Genomic DNA, 17532 nt, shown 5'->3' with positions numbered 1-17532 from the left:
TTGTGAAAAGTACCTGCATGGGAAATCTCAAATCTATAGACTGAAAAGGAAAAAATATCCAGTCTGTGCTGTAACAATATACTACCTGTTCTACTTGGCTTAGCCCAAAATAGTGATAAAATATGAGACAGTCAACCACGCGATGTTTCTTGCTACTCTCTCCGACCTTGGTGTCACAAGAGTTGCTCTCAAAAGGTTTGAGTGCTACATCTTGGGCGGATCCCACAGTGTGCACTTGCAAGGAGAGATGTCAAAGGAGCATCAGACATACACAGGGGTACCCCAACTATCAGTGCTAGGTCCTCTACTCTTCTCTCTCATCATCACCTCACAGAGTCTCATCATACAATCTCATGGTTTCTCATAGTAGTGTTATGCGGACAATACACAGCTGTACCTGTCATTCATTCCAGATGACAACATGGTGTCCGCTACAGTATCTGCCTGTCTTACTGAGATTTCAACCTGGATGAAGGAAAACCATGGCAAAGACATAGCTTCTTGTTATCTTGGCCAGCCAGTCTGTTCGACTCTCCATCCTGCACAGCTTGGTTCATTTTAACTAACACTTGCCAAGTCAGTAGGCGACTTTGAGGTGTGATAGAAGAGCAGCTGTCTTTCTCTTACCACATTACAACTATCTTCCGTTAATGCAAATTCTCACTGTATATCAACCTCAAATCTGACTGAATATGTAACACAACTTTGGGCTCTGGCTTTAGTCTAGTTACATCTGCATTACTGTGTCTTACTACTACATATGCCATTAGTCCACTGCAGATGGTCCAAAATGTAGAGGCCCATCTTGTATTCAATGGATGCATGTCACAGGATGCATTATTTTTAATTCCTTGATGCATGACAACAGAGTAGTTAATGGGTCAGCTCCTGTGTATATGGAGACACTGCTGAGGTGTTTGGCTCTTTCTCACCCATTCAGGTCTACCAGTGAGGAGCATCTGGAGATGCCACTAATGCATCACATAAAATTTAACTCCAAACTCTTTTTATATGTAGCTCTTAGCTGGTGTAATGAGCTTCCCACCTCCATCAAATATCCTGACTCCCTCAATGTGTTTAAGAAGCAGTTAAAACCCATGCTGTTCTGTGAATATCTGTCAAATTGTTAACAAATGTTTTTTGCTGTGTGGATATCAGTCATAATGTTAATTGACCATTTCCTTTGTTATGCTACCTTTATAGCTCTTCACTTATGGTGATCATTTTGTGTAACCTGTCCTGCTACTCTTGTTCAAAACTGTCCCAAGACTAACGTAAATCAATTATGTTGGCTTCCTTTGTAAGTTGCTTTGGATAAAAGCATCCTGCTAAGCAAATAAATGTTAAATTAAAATGTATGTTACATGGGTAAAATAAATAAAAAGCAGATCAGACATGGCAGAAAGGATTTTTTTTAGTATTATTTACAATTTAGTGCTTTTGAGCTCATAGTACCTTTGAAAAAGTTTACTGTGAAATTAAGTATAAGATTTACTGAAAACGATTTCAGCTCTTGTGCTAAGGGTTGCTCCCAGGGCAGTCTGAAACTCTGTTGTGAGTAATGGCACATAGGATAGACAATTTGTCCGTGTTCTGTGGTCCGGTTCTATGAGTTTATTTGGTCTACCACTTCATTGCTGCACTGTCGTTGATCCTCAAACCTCATAATAATGGCACTTATAGTTTGTTTAAGATGTTTAAAGTTACTGGGATCTTTAGCCGGGCCCAATGTTTGTCAATGGACATTCACATGGGGATGTGCTGGATTTGATGCACCTGTTAACAATGAAAGACCATGGCCATATAGCAAAATAGATTGGTTTGAACAGAGCAAATGGTAGGTGTGGAGTTGCGGGCGGGGCAATAAAGGTAAGGGTTGGGGGGTGTTAAGCTTCACATTTAAGAGCACATGCTTGGGAAATGGAGAAGGGGTTAACTTCCACAAGCAGTTTTACACATATTATTAGAATGTAAAGCTTATAACCCAGCCACAGGGGATGCACAAAGCAGTGTGTCTCTTCGTTACGGTCCCAAGCCTGAATAACTGGGGAGGGTTATGTCAGGAAGGGCATCAGGTGTAAAATTTTGCCAGACCAATATGCGGACAACAATACAGATTTCCATAACGGATCGGAGGCCTAAGAGAAGCTTTATGGAACTGGTAAGAGAGGACATGCAGGTGGTGGATGTAAAACAGCAAGATGACAAGGGCAGGAAATGATGGAAAAAGGTGATCCGCTGTGGTAACCCCTAACGGGAGCTGCCGAAAGAGTAAGATTAGAATGTAAAGGTTATAAAGAGAAAGTAGACTATAGGAAATAAGCATGTCACACGGGATACTTTAGTTGAATATTGCCAATGATCCCAAAAAACTCATAAAAAGATACTGAAGTACTTAAACATTGTTGGGTAATACAATGTTGCTTAATTGAGAGCGACTGGGTGGTAATTTAATTTTGTAGGTTATGCATGGTGGGTATTGGATTCCCTGTACTGCCTCATTACACTCCGCTTCACTAGGTGGCGTTAATGCGCCTAAGAAAAAGAAGTTGATCAGCTGAGGTTTTGAACACCACTAATTCATCTGGAGGGCCTCAAATTATGTTTACAGAGTTCAGCTGTAAACGGGGAGATGTGCTTAGTGACAATCCGACTTTTTGTATCCAACTAAATGATGAAAAGAATCAGCCATGATACTCACGTGACTACTTCGTAGCTGTCGACGTCGCCCCTCTTCAAATGAACCCCAGCCGAGTCTGCTGCGTTTTGGTGAACGCCGTTGCGTAATTTGCTTTGCGCTGGGAACCCATACGCGTCTGACGACACTTTCACATTTTTGGTTCCGAGTATTAAATATTGGGGAGGTAAATAACCTCACAATACACACCGTGAAACGCCATGAGTACAAGAAATAAAAGAAACGCTAAAGGGTAAGAAAACACAATCTACCGACAGTCGCGGCGCCTTCACCAGAACCACCGTACACTTTATCTACTACATTGCCAGTTACTTTTCACCCTCACTGGATTTTACCTGTGTAGCACTGTTTTTTTTCTACTAGGGCTCACTAAAACTTTCTGCGTTCACTACGAAACCTGCATGTTTCAGTTTGTTGACACGAGACTCCTAAAACACACCGGCGTCGCCCCAACTTCCTCGAGCGATTTGTTAAGAAATCGCGCCGATTGGACACCTCGCCGTTGTGCACATTTTTCCCCTAGAATGATTGGTCGATTCATTGATAGACGTAAGGACTGTCCAATGGAATGTCACTTTCAAATTTGGCGGGCGTGTTTCAGCTCGTGTTTTGCGACGCTCATCCCGCGCCTCAAATCCAACAGTGGGTGACTTTTTTTTTTGCACCCAACATAGATTAGTTACTTAAGTTTGCGCTTTTTTTGTTTTTCCGGGATATTTGGTTAAACTAGTATATCTGGACAATATAAAGGAACGCCTACTTTCATGGCTACATCATTACCGACTCATTTAATCCAGAAGAATCATGCAGCTTTGGAATTGTAAGTTTTTATTTTCCTTTTTCCGATATGGCCGTTAGTTCCTGGTTTATGTCCCTTCGTTTTTCCACATCGGTTGCCTTTCTTTGGTTTGTTTCTTTCATCCACTTTGAGGCGACTTCCCAGTAATTCTCAATGCGCGTGGAAGGTCTGTATTGAATAAGTCACAATGGAGCGAGGTGGACACGGCACACACGTATATTACGACGTATTAAGTAAACGTAGCGTTGTTTTTATAAACAAGCCCTGCCGAGATTAGGAAATGCCGCTTTGGACCAACTTTATCCAGCTGCTGGAATACTTGTACAAATTTGCCGGACAAGGGCGACCACTTGCGGCTATTTTTATTGTTGCGATGCTGTAATGTTTGTTCCAGTAGGTAATAAGCGCGCAGTCTTTGTTCAGGTGACGATTTTTGTAAAAGCTCCTTTAAATTCACAGTAGTGCTTCGACTGTCAATTTTTTACATTAGAAAATTCAGAAGTATGAGCGACGTGTGCATGATCACCTAATATTGTCGAGTACGTTTGTGCGAATATAGCGCCTGTAACGATACAAGTCGTCCCAAAATGCTTTACAGCAGTATGTCTCGGCAACTGGGGTGCAAGTTAATAAAGCACACGCTTTATCTCTAAACCCCCTTTACGTATCTTTGTGCAGCTCATACAATAACAAACGTAATAATCATATCCGTCTTGTTGTATCACACTCGTTTCACCACGGCCCTTGGGTTATATTAAGCATTTCTAATTGCGCTCGGTTCTTGGGCCACAAAGGTAGAGAAAACCACCGCTTTCGGTGAGTGATCTGTGCGATTCTATATAGTGCCTCTCATAAAAACGTCATCCCAAAATGCATTACAGGGACAAAGAGATCCTTATATGTCATCGGCATTCTGTTGCTTTGCCAGTGTGAGCGCTGGGAGGTGAAAGGGCGAGTTAGCTGTGTGATTGTATATAGCGCCTTTCCTATTCAGCATTATCCAAAGATGATTGACAGATAAAATGCGGTCGTTTACATATTTTATTTGTATTTCTAAAGTCGGCGCTCCAGTACGTGCCGTGCCATGGTGCAATGGAATCCAGCAAGCTTTTGCCTCGTTTCGCCACTAGGTGGCTACTGTGTCTCTTTTAAAGTACAGTACAGTATTTTAAACCTCATTAAAAATACTTTCTTCCGGACTCCGTCATGGTTGTAGGAGCAACTTTTGCTTTTAATGCGACAAGAAATACGCACTGTAGATCAAGGTTAATTAGAAGTGCCCGAATAATAGGCCCCCAGTAACCGAATTGCGCATTTATTATCGTAAAGTGATTTATTTTTACTTTTATTTAATTTACTTTTTGCACTTCCATTCAGACGCTTTGTCTGTTAGAACTTACATACGTAAATGTGCGCGGCTGTTGTGTAGTCTAAACGCACAGCCACGTTTTAAATGTATTTGTTGTCGTAGAAGATAATGCCACCACCTGTTAACTTAAATCTGTGTAAGCAAGAAAGCCATGACGTTCTTAAAATCAAAGACCGGCATTTTATATAACCGCCGTGAACGCCGAGATTGTTGTCACGTGACCGCCGTTTTACTCGGGCAGTTTCTTGGACAGACTCGTAGGCGTGTCACAGGAGTGAGGAGGGTCCTAGTAATCCAGAAGTGGCTCTTGTTGTCGTTTTGTGTTTGACTATGGAGAGCCCGGCTCACCTAACGGTTTCTCTTCGGTCTTTTTCCGTGAGTCGCTCCATTGTAATATTGTGCTTTTGAAGTTCTGTTTGTTTATCAGAAGACGTCTTTAGCCCACTTCGCCTTCGCGTAAATGAACCGACGTCGTTGTGTCGACGTTTTCAGTGTGGGACGCCCCCTCTTTGTAACATCTTTTCATTGTACTCGATTTAAAACGAGTACTCAACTAGCGGCTTTTAACGATCACTAATGCTTCTTGTGCTCTAACGCCTGAAAGTACACAGTTGTGCTTTATCTAAAGTGATGAGTTTGGTCTATCTTGAATTCTTTTCAAAAAAGTTTGAATTGCCGTTAAGATGCCCTAATTCGTAAGTTTTATAAGAAATGTAATAACTTAAATGAGGTAGAAGCAAATAATTCAAGAATAGTTTTGAAATGTTCAAATATTTTTTTTCAGTTTAAATGTTTAGCGTGTAAATATTCTTGATTTTATTGGAACTTTTGTCTTTTTGTGCCCACTGGCAGAGGTCCGCAGCAGCCTAGGTTTTTAGACATCAATAGTAAAATCATACTCGTAATTATTGACCATGAAATAGTCTAAAACAGGTGAACAACGTCCGTTCTGGACGTCTGCAGTTATTGCAGGTAATGGGAAGGCAGTTATTGCTGATGATGTACTTACTGCTAAAGCCACTATTTTCTGCATTTTAGTTGACTTGCTTGTTGAGACTTGCCCTTCTTATTTGTTTGTTTTATTAAACAGCTACATTTATCGTTTTAAAATTGGTTCTCATTAGCAATAAGATGCAAATGAGAAAGGAACCAGCAGTTCTGCAAATGGTTTCTATTTCCACCTGTGTGTGTTCATCATGAACTATGTGGTTTTATAAAATATTTAGAAGAAAATGAAAGAGAAAAAAGTGGACTGAGATTTACTCTATTTTAAGCTGCAAATCATTTGGATGATTTTCTTGGAAAGGTACAAATTTGCAATATAAGAATGACATGGTAGAATTCAAACACTAACAACACATACATTTAAATAAATAAGATCATTATTGACCAGGATTGGTTTCTATTTAAGCAACTGGGTTAAAAGTGACAACATCCAGGCCAACTTTGCACACCTCGGTGTAAAACAATAGCTGGCATGCATATGTTAGAAATTTGTCATGTTTAATCTTATGGGAGTGGCTCTTAGAGAGCTAGGAACACTGGTTAAGTATCAAAAAGGCAAAAATATATCTGTGATCAACAACCTCAAAATAATAGAAATTGACTCCCCACATGCCTATATTACCAATTCCCATTTTTAAAGGTCTCCCATTTTTTAAGTATCTAATGCATATTTCCTTTAAATGGGTATATAAATAAGAGAAGTAAGAGTCCTAAAATATGGAATTGGCTTTTGAGTCTCAAAATATCTCTGATGGCAAGGTCAGATGGCCACAGTGGACAAAAGAAGAAAAAAATCTCCAATTAAGCGGGATTTAAAATCTGTAGGTGTTCCAGACAGAAGGACTACTCAACTCCCACTGAGTGTTCTATTCATTAGAAACGTTAAGTAGTCTTTATTTTTTTAGATTTTGTCTTGGAGGATTTGACGCAGTGGGTCACATGGCAAGTGGGAATATCTACTTTCATTTAAACATTACAGAGACTCCACAGGATGCACTTATTGGCTTACCATTTTATATTAAGGGTGTAAGTGTTTGCACAAAATTGGATCTTTTCAAGTGTAGAATGCCAAAAACAGGGAGGAACCTCCAAAAGCTTGATGTCTTGCATAACTAGACATCAAGACGAGTCAAACAGTATATCATATTTGGGGGTTTTGTCATATCTATGAGTCAGAAAGTGGCACACAAAATTTGTGTTGAAAAGTATTTAAAAAAACAAAAAAAAAACAAAACAAAACTGGCCAACCAGGATGTCTTCTAAATTGGTTTGTTTACACTTTTGTTTCTTCTATTGTTTATAACCTATTATTCATCCATCTGTCTTCTAAACCTACTTATCCAGAGTAGGGTGGCAGGACAGGTGTGGCCTAACCCAGCGAGCACTGCCACAAGGCACGAACAATACCTGGATGGGGTGCATGCCCATTGCAAGGTGAACAGAAACAGACATACATCAAGGGCCAATTCAGCATTACCTGTCCACCTAACCTTTGAACTGTAGGAAAAAACCAACAGAACTAATTCTCTAACTCTAAATGTTGGCTTTGCATTCGATTTAAAAACAAACAAAGTTTATAGAAAATGGTAGAGTATTTGCATTGATGAATGCTTGGTCTGGTCCTTAACTGCTAGAACTAATAGTTTTGTCTTTTAACATAAAACCATAAGCAAGTCACTAATGCTGCTTGGGTTGGACTCTTCAGGAATTATAATATTGTTTTCCATGACAACAAAATTTTAAAAAGTCTGCCATCTGGAGGTTTTCTAAATTGTTTTGTTGGTGGACTATAACATATTATTCATCCATCCATCTTCTAAACCCACTTGTCCTGAGCAAGGTCGCAGGGCAGCTGGAGTCTACCCAGTGAGCATCAAGTAGGCACAGGGCAGGATTCCCGGACTGGGCACTAGGGTGAATACACACATATATACACATACATCAAGGGCCAATTCAGCATCACCAATCCAGCTTTTTTTGGATTGGGGGAGGAAACTGGCAAATCTAATTTACTAATGCTGCATGTTGATACCTCACTTTGATTATTTTTATTTCTTTTTTTAATGTTAGATGTGAAACAAAGCAGAAATCCTGGAAGGGGACACGAAACCAGAATTTAAAAATGGAAGGCTACCATGCCATATATGAGAGTGCAGCTGACACAACTAAGCAACAAGAGAGGCATTACTACCTACTGTCTGAGTTGCAGAACTTGGTCAAAGCCTTGCCGAGGTAAAGTGACAAAGGAGGACCACTTCACATGATGTTAACAACATGTTGAACAAGAGTGTTCATGGTGTGTCATATTATTTTCCATCTTCTAGTTCATTCCAGCAGCGTCTCTCTTACACAATGCTCAGTGATCTTGCATTGGCACTAATTGATGGGACGGTTTTTGAGATTGCCCGAGGTCTGCTGGACATCCAGCATTTAACAGAGAAAAACCTGTATAACCAGCGTCAAAAGCTGCACACTGAACACAGAAGTAAGTGGGATTAATAGTTTGCTCCATTGGGAGTGTATTTGGATTTTGAACTTAGGTTTGTTTGCTTAATGGATGGAGATGAATGGAAGTGCAAATCCCTCTCATCATCTTAGCATGTTCTGTTTGTATTAGTGTGAGGTTTTTCAGTTTCTTTCTATAGAAGTAAGATGAGCTTTTTAAAATGATGAGTCCATTTTATTTGATGTGGTGCAGCCTAGACTGACTTGTGCCTGGTGCTATTAGCAGTCTCATCTGTCCTGTAACTCCATACCAACATATTAATCTGTATGTTCACAGGCAGTGTGGCATAGTGGTTTGCTAATGGCACTGTTTGCCTATGCACAAGTCACTTCACCTGCCTGTGCTCGAAATGGAGAAAGAAAACTAGTGTAACCAGTCTGTATTTCTCAAATGTTGTAAGTGAATAAGTAAATATTAATCTGGACTTTTTTTTTCCCCTGACTCTGTTAAAGAAGAAAAAGCTATTCAGTGAAATCACCTAAGTTAGATTAACAGTTTTAATGTTTATGTGGTCCTATCCTGTCTAAAGTAGGACCATAAAAATTTTATTCGAGCAATTTTGTTGTTATAAAATTATTTCTTTGACATCACATGCTGATTCCTTATGTTTCTCTTGTTGTGTTTTTTTTTTTTTTTAGTGCTTAAACAGGAAATGGTTAGGAAGCATAAGGAAGCCCTGCAGTCTTGCAAAACTCACAACTTGGCCGTTCTCCGGTCCGCCCAGCAGAGAGAGCTCGAGGTAAAACAAAAAAAAGTGCTGCATAGTGTACTTCCTGTCTGAAATGCACACCATCCTATCCTAAACTTTGGTGTGTTGTATTTGTAAGGTAACATTAATGGGGAAAGATCTGTAATTTGATTGCTCATCCACTTTCGGTTAGAAAGAAATTTGAATTTTATTATTGGTTATTTACACTTGGTATTGTACCATGCAGGTGTCCTTTTTTTTTTTTTTTCTCTTCTTTTTTCCATCCCCACTCTCATTCTTAAAGCGTTTCACAGTATTATCTCAATGCATTTGAAATATTACTTTCTTTTTCACCCAGTGAGATTACAGAACGTTTTTCATATTAGGAACATGATGATCTTTTTCGATTAGCTGCTGACAAAGGCAACATTGTGCTTATTCCAAAACTCTTGTAATATTTAGGCTGTTAAGTTTTTATGGTCATCTACAAGGAAATTGATGGGAAACAATTTTTATTTGGTCGCATTAATCAACATAGGTGAACATGGGAGTAATTTTCGTGGTGGATTCAAATATCAGTTCAGTCCATTTTTTGTCATGCTGAAGTTTTAAATGACACATGAATAAAATTTGCAATAAACATACTGTATACTTAAAACTATATAAACACATGCTGAAGGTATCTCACCTGAAACATAAGTTTACAATGTTGTACTGTGCTTTGCCTCAGAAAAATATCTAAGGGTTGCAGAAGTCGTGAGCAAACATACTGGGACTTCATTGCCTTGGTGTCACTTTTCTGTTTCAGAAATGTCCTAATTAAACCATTTGCCATACATGCTCCAATATTTCTGTAGAAGAAAGTCCATAAAGTTATAAAATGTTCACAAGCAGCAAGAAAAACATTTTAATACATTTAAATACATAATGGTTTGGTATTGGAAGTAAATGTCAGCTTTTCAGTCATGCTGCTCTATAGCCCAGGGGAACCACATGCTTTGGCATAATGAGGACTTCATTATTATTTCGTCACTTCTCACGCTTGGGTGCTGCGCAGCAGTGTCACACACCAGGGAGGCTAGAGTAAGACAAAGGGCTTTTGAAGTCATCCAGCATTTATTTTGGAACCATTTTTTATAATGGTACTGAGGTCCAAAAGCTGGTATTGATATTGTAGTCAAAATTTAAGAACTGATCAAACGCTATATACTAAATGAGACTTAAAAAGACATATCACTAAAACAATGGTTGGCTGAAAAATGCTAAGTATGTTTTTTGAAATCTGCATGAAAAGTACTTTTGTTCTATGAAAGAATCTTTCGACCAGTGAATTTAATCTTCTATTACTCATATAATGTTATGTAAAAAGAGCTTAAAGGGTTCTTTTGGTGTTATTGATACTTGGAAACCATCAGTAAAGTGTTTATTCATCTGTGCACTGTGGTATTTTTATATTATGGTAAAATTACTTATTAAGTATTTACAGCTTATATAAGTTTGCAATGTCAAGAGAAATAGGTCCCATCTAACACACTTCTGAACATTTCAAGCTGAAGTTAGTTTAGTAGTCCACATTTAATTTCATAAAAAGCAGTCTAAAGCATGCAATGAATCAAACCACAGTGTCTCACACATCAGGTGAGCTCTGGAAAGGAGTTTCTGCACTTAGAATATTCTGCATGCACTGCAAAGATGAAGTAAAAATGCAGGTGTATATGTGTGTAGCAAGGCGCTTGTTTGTATGTGTGCAAATGTTGCAGAATGTTCTTCAAGCTACTGAATCTTTTTGTAAATGTGAGGATGTGTTCAACATTCTGAGAGATTTCCGTGATTAAAAGTGTAAGGGTCAAGCATAGTTGACATGCTGTCAATTTATAACATGTATTCACTAGAATTCACTAAAAGTGGGATGAGTTGACTGAAGGTTTACTTTACATGAGTTTTAATTTTTAAAACAATTTCCAAATGTTCTGAAGTATCTGTTTTCCATTTTCCATAGCACCAATTTGCATTTGTAATATTTTTTTGTTTATCTTAGAATCTGGAACAACGTGTCAAAGATGAGCAGAGAATGATGGATGAAAAAATTGTGCTTGAGTTAGACCAAAAAGTAGTTGACCAGCAGAACACTTTGGAGAAGGCTGGAGTGCCAGGATTCTACATTACAACTAATTCACAGGTAGATGGTTATACGTATTTGCAAGCTAAACCTCATGTAAAAGTGCAAGGCAAATTGTTGAATCTTATCACAGTGCTTTGCATTTTTTAAAGTTTTAACAGATTAAGTCTAAAAAAGTAGAACAGTTGTTTGTTGGGAGTTAGACATGGCCTTTGTGCTTTCACTACCAGGTCTGAATGTTAGAGATATCAGTCAGCAAAACCACCACATAGTGGAATTGCGTTTGCTCATTTCTTTGCATAAACCACTGGAGTGTGTGCATGTATATAGATCATGAAGTATGCAGGGCCTAAACAAAAAGTATGCACCCCCTAGGATGATTTCACATTTCCTTGTTATACAACGTTGAATCACAGTGGATTTCTCTTGCCGTTTTTGGCACTGATCAATAGTCTTTTTACTGTCAAAGCGAAAACCAAATCTCTGCATAGTAATCTCTGTAATTAATTTTGACCATCCACATCCATTTAAACATAAAGTCTTGCATTACTTGTGTTGCATAATCCACATATCAAGTCCTCCAGTCGTATGCTCACTATGTCTCAAAAGTATGTATTCTTAATAAAATATTGTTAAATAAATCTCTTCCGGAAAAAACTTTTGTGAGTAAAACTGAAGCACATAATGGCTGGCCATTGTTTGACACAAACTATTTTGACTTGAATTAAAGAAATACTCTGCCCAAAACATGAAAATGTTTAATCTGTTATTTGGCACATTTGGTTTGTAGAGATGGCAGAGATAATGGAGATAACAAACTTAATGATATAGAGGGTAATTTTAATGCTGAAGAGCCTAAAGCAATATTAAAACATTTGTGAAAAACTTGTCACATAATCCATATACAGTATCCAACATACCAGTTGTATGCTCCAAATGCATGAACAGGCAGTGTGGCATAATGGTTAAGGCTTTGGACTTTAAAACGCAAGTTTTTGAGTTCAAATTCTAATACTGATACTGTCTGACATTGAGCAAGTCAATTCACCTGCCTCGTCTTTAATTGGTAAAAATAAAGAAATGGAGCCAATTGTATCTCAAATGAGGTAAGTCACCAGTGAATAAGCTGTTACTGGGCTGGACTTTTGTCCATCAGGCAGGTGGAGGGAAGGACTTGAATTCACATATTCATTCATTCATTCATTCATTCCTCGTTATCCTTGGGTGTTGAACCTCTCTTGACCTGGCACTCCCTCTCTCAAGTGAGTTTTCATAAAGTGTGTTTCTCAGACTTTATTTTGAGGTCCCTTGCTCATCTCCTTCCTACTTTTTTCTTTGACTTTGAAGGCGACTTGGGGTTCTTCCTAAGCTGGTGGTGCTCCTCATGTATCTCTCACTTTCACTTCCTTTTCCAATTGCACCAACAAAGCCAAGCTGCCTAATTAGATTGCTCAAAGTAACCAGACACAGGCCTTAGTGTTTTATGATATAGTGGACTAGCCAAGGCACCTGGCATTGCCTGGGTATATTTTTATAATGTGTTAAGAAAATAAATATTTCCTTTGTTCCTTTTGTTGTTGCTGAATTCCCCATCTATCACCTCCAATATTTCTCCATCAGTGTCTCGACTTTTTTTTTTTTTTTACTTCTGTCTTAGGAGCCATGCGGAGTTTCACCTTCTAAGTCTTTACCTCTCCTCATGTATCTCACACTTGCACTTCCTTTTTCAGTCGTGTTACCAAAGCCAAACTGACTAATCAGATTGCACAGAGGGACTGCAGACACACACAGACTTTAGTGTTTTGTTATATAGTAGATATTGTCGTAAAACCTAATGCATTTTGACTGTTTAAGAGTACTAGTGGACAGATTGACAAAAGATCTGTTGCTCATGAAAGTATGAGATTAAACATTTCTCTTGGCCATCACTACAAAATATATAGGGTCACTAACATTAAAAAAACATTTTGGCTGAATTATTCCTCTGAGAATTAAATAAATAACCCAATTTTTCTGCTTAATGTTTTTACATTTATAGGGGATCTTCACAGTTTTATTTCTCTGTTTTACTTCAGGAGTTAACACTGCAAATGAATTTGTTTGAACTGATTCTAAAACTTCAGCAAAAGGAAGCACAACCTGGACGCTGTCTTCCTTAAGTGTTATGCAAACAAGTGTCAAGTCTCAACGTCGAGGACATTGCTGAAAAGCCAAGCCGCACAAGTGTTATCTTATGAAGCTGCTCACTCTACCGTACATCAGCAAGTCTTTGAAAACAGCCCAGCTTTGTTTCAGTGTGTTTGAACGGTTGTTTTTTTTTTTTTTTTTTTTTCTTTCAAATTTAAATGGTTGTCTGCTGATAGTGGCTTTAAATGAACAGTGAAGTAAAAGCCATTCCTTTGGACTTTGTAACTGTTAAATATGGTATCACAGACTGAAAGGCTTACACACACAAATACTCAGTGTTTTGTGCCTTGTGTTTTTTAGATGTGTGGAGAAGTCTTCAAATGGATGCGTGCAATGTATGTATGTAAATAAGTGGAGGTAAGAACTGTTATTAATGCAAAAGTAACTAATGCCAATCCAGAAGGATCAGGAAAAGTAGGACATTGAGAGACGCACACAGATGTTGGGCTTCTTGCACATTCTCCTATTGCCGTAGCACTTTGAATTCTTATACAATTTCAGTGTTTAATGTTATCTAATAAGTACCTGTATAGTGTATTTAAACTTTTTTTTTATTAAACACTCTTCAACGGTTTCACAAGTTGTCTTCTTTTTTTTTTTTTTTAATGCTGGGAAACCATTTAAAAGCTTTCTTTTGTTCCTGTAATTAATAAAAGTAGATAACAATTCAGCTCAAATGACTGATCCATCTGCAGATTACAGTGTTGCATTTGTTTGACATGAAGGCAAAGGTTTGGCAAACGTGTCTATTCAGCCCTTTTTGGGGTAGTTAAAGCTCATGTAAAAAACTGGTTTTGAGATTGCTGTAACAGTTTGAACTACTGCCAGTTTCTAATCAACCAGAAAGCTTCCATGCATGGTGTAGAAAAGCTATTCACACTTTGGTTATGACTGCTTTTGTGACTGGTTAAGGGTGGATCGATGGACGCACAAGTAGTTTGAATGACGGAAAGTTGTGTGTTCCACCATAGCACTAAATACATAAAAAAAATTCTCTCCTTAGTGGATTTTGGGCAGTGGATAAGTGATTACAACCCAATATGGGTGTGAGCGACAATAGAGAAGGAGTGACTTGCCTAAATCTTGTGGCTTTAAAAATGGAACATTCTGTATGGTAACTTAAGAAAACTGCTTGAGCAAAGGAAGTCCAAATTCTCTTGTACTCTATTTGTATCTCCAAAGAGAAACCGGTTTGGTAACTTGCTGATTTGCAGTTGGGTTTTTCCTGGTGTTCATTCTAGCCTTGTGACCAGTGCTGCCAGAATAGGCTCTGACTTGCTGTAACTATGAACTTGGTTAAGAGTGCTTGAAAAGGAGAGAATGGTGTTCACTTGTAGGGTTTTTATTTTTTATATCATTACTGCTGCACTGCCTTAGTTGCTTTGTAAAGTCAATAAAACAGTTTTATCTAGTGCAGAGTTCTCCAAACCCAGTTATGGATCACAACTGTGGCTGCTGGTTTCCATTCTAACCCTTCTTGTAATTAATGAGCAGTTTTTGCTGCAAATGTACTTTTTTCTTCTTTATTTAAAATAACTTGTGTTTTTTTAAGATTCTATCTTATGAATTAGGTTTTTTTTTTTTTTCTCTCTCTCCATTAAATAACACAGATGTGAAGTGAGCCAACAGATGATCCTCAAAGTCGTGGCTTCAAACTTCAACCACTTTCTTAATTAGAATCTCATTCTTGTTATTTATTAATCTCATTGTTTTGATTCCATGGCTTGTTGCTGCTCTCATTCTGCTACATCAGACATTTCCAAGACTGTCGATTTTTCTTAGTTCACCATCCAAATGTTTTGCAAACCTGAGAAAATCTTCATTACTGAGAGCATCACGTTTCTTTATTTAGATATTGAATGATGGATGAAGGGAAGCTGGTTATGTGTTGGTTCACCTTGTATCTCATGATTGTTTGGCATTTATTGCTATGGGGAAAAAAGGAAAAATGTAAGATGCCTGAATCTTAGCAAGTCAATTAAAACAAAGGAAAAAGTGGCAAAAGCTGGGCACCTGACGCCACAGTAGTACTGGAGGTGGAGATTCCAATCTAGCATGTTTCTACAGTGAAGTTAAAGCTTTGTGTCATTTTGCATAAGTGACCTTCTGGATTCTTCTCCCATGAAGCATATCCTTAGCTTTGAGAAACTAGTCAGTTAAAATGGGAGTTCCCCTTAACCGTGTTGAATGATTCATGTGGTATTGGACTGGTTGTGTACCAGTTGTGTTTCACCTTCCACTTCACTGTGGTTCGGGTGGTTTTCCAGGTTGCATGTTTTGGAGAAACTTGAGGTTACTGATGATTTGCCAATTGGTCTCCAAAACAAAACAAAGCAAATGCATTTTTCTTGGAAATAAAGGACAAACCTAAAATATTAAATGTGTATAATTTCACTCCATGTGGAGTTTGACTAAGAAAAAAGCATTTGTTAGGTGGGCCAGGTTGTATTTATTTTTTTTTATATTTACAAATGAGTAAGACGAATGGACAGTGCTAGAATTTATTTAGCTTGTTTTTCTCAGAATTGTCTGACTTCTAGCAATTTGTTTGATGGTGGAATTTCATACTTTGAATCTCGCATTTATGGTATATCTGATTACAGCGTTAGCTCCTAGGTGTTGCAATCTGGTGATTTGTTTATTTTTAACTTAACCTGAAGCTATTTTAATTAAAGATGTATGTCCAACTGATGGTTTTCTTACACAAGGAATCTAAGGGTAACATTTATTTTGCTCAAAGGTATTAGTAATGTAGATCACACAAAAAAAGTGAATCATATAATGGACATGCTACTTCCACATCACTGTTTTAATTAAGGAATGACTTTTGAAAACACAGGACATACATGTTCACCTACATGGGCCTTACATACATCGGCAGAGACATCATTGAAAGGACAGTAATGTCACTGGCAATGGGATTTATCGCAAAACTGTAGTAACCAGTAAATTAACTGCCCTTTGTGAATGGGTGTAGCCTTCTGTTGTTCAAAATGCAATTAAGATGCATAATAAGCAGCACAGTAGACATTATCAAAAGAAACTGCTCTATGTCAGGTCACCCTTCACTGAAGAAAACCTTATTCCGATCAAGTAAATGAGATGTAATTACCAGGATCAAATCAGGGAAAGGCCAAATAAATATGAACCAGTCTGTGTGTATTATGTGTGCGTTTTTCACACGTCCACATTGTAGCGTTGAGCTGGTGTATCAGATTGGTATAGCTATGGAGTTGTTTGCGTTGTTGTGGACGAAATTGGAGACTAATGTCTGCTGTATTTATTTGAGGAGGTTGTAGTGCGTGTATGTAGCCTAAACTGGAAGCAAGGAAGCACATCTTTATGCCAAAAGTTGGGGAAAACTTAGAGCAAACCATATTGAATCATGGAGTTGAAGCAGACAACCTTTCAGAAAGATGTGGAAGAAATGTTGGGACAGTTTAGCTATTAGCAAGGGCAGATTGAAGGGGTGAGGGGAGATGCTATACCCTACCAGGAAGTTACACCGGCAACAAGGACACATATTTGTGATATAAACCACCAGTCTCTAGAAAACATTTTCCAGTCTGTAAGAATCGGGCAGGGCTTGTTGCTGGTCTGCAGTGTTATCCAACACTAGTAAAGCGCGAAGTTCAAAAGTCGTTGATCAGCTTCTGTTTTAACACCATAAAATGTAATTGATCAATGAATGAATGTAAGCACTCAAAACTTCAGAGGAGACTGCCCTTCTTAGATCAGATGTTAGTGAATTTAACCCCTTCAAACTTAAAGGGGCATTAAACCTTGTGAAACTGTGCCACAAATTATTCAAACTAAAAATGATTCACCAGACAAAAAAATGTTAAAGCCACTGCTCTAAAGCCCAAGGGGGGCTTCCAATCGTGCTCTTCCTTTCCAAGATTCATCTATCCATACAAAGAAACCGAAAAAGGGGTCTGATCTCCCACAGGTCAGGCATCGCCAACTGTCAAAGCATCCCAAAACTGGCCAACTTGCAGGAGCCACGCAGCCCTCCTTCCTACACTTTAACATTTCGGACACAACAGAAGGGTAGCCACTAACACGCACCGTGTTAGGATAGGCTTCCCGTATTCTGTATAGAAATTGACCCAATCAAGCTCCAGAAGCACATCTAACCTTGTTTCACACAGAGGTGTCTCC

At 38.3% G+C, this 17532-nt stretch overlaps 1 protein-coding gene across 4 annotated transcripts; it reads left to right on the top strand.

Annotated features, from left to right (window-relative positions):
• Positions 1 to 2843: 2843 nt before the first annotated feature.
• dgcr6 (DiGeorge syndrome critical region gene 6) lies at positions 2844 to 13944 on the top strand. Of its 4 annotated transcripts, none has more exons than XM_039772239.1 (6): positions 2844 to 2930; positions 7942 to 8103; positions 8196 to 8356; positions 9016 to 9116; positions 11104 to 11244; positions 13260 to 13944. In XM_039772239.1, the coding sequence occupies exons 1-6, from the start codon at positions 2899 to 2901 to the stop codon at positions 13341 to 13343; spliced, it is 681 nt and encodes a 226-aa protein (XP_039628173.1). In that variant the 5' UTR covers positions 2844 to 2898; the 3' UTR covers positions 13344 to 13944. The 4 variants fall into 4 exon arrangements, with proteins under 4 accessions (XP_039628173.1, XP_039628172.1, XP_039628175.1 ...); XM_039772238.1 differs by lacking the exon at positions 2844 to 2930 and adding an exon at positions 3245 to 3518; XM_039772241.1 differs by lacking the exon at positions 2844 to 2930 and adding an exon at positions 5125 to 5241.
• Positions 13945 to 17532: the final 3588 nt, after the last annotated feature.

This window comes from Polypterus senegalus, chromosome 12 (assembly GCF_016835505.1).
Source record: "Polypterus senegalus isolate Bchr_013 chromosome 12, ASM1683550v1, whole genome shotgun sequence".
NCBI lineage: Eukaryota > Metazoa > Chordata > Cladistia > Polypteriformes > Polypteridae > Polypterus > Polypterus senegalus.
This window is presented reverse-complemented; position numbering and strand designations above follow the sequence as displayed.

Coding starts and splice junctions, on each gene's coding strand:
- dgcr6 (XM_039772238.1), top strand. CDS start 3,463: ATGGCTACATCATTACCGACTCATTTAATCCAGAAGAATCATGCAGCT. Junction 3,519..7,941: donor AATCATGCAGCTTTGGAATT/GTAAGTTTTTAT, acceptor TTTTAATGTTAG/ATGTGAAACAAAGCAGAAAT. Junction 8,104..8,195: donor TTGGTCAAAGCCTTGCCGAG/GTAAAGTGACAA, acceptor TCCATCTTCTAG/TTCATTCCAGCAGCGTCTCT.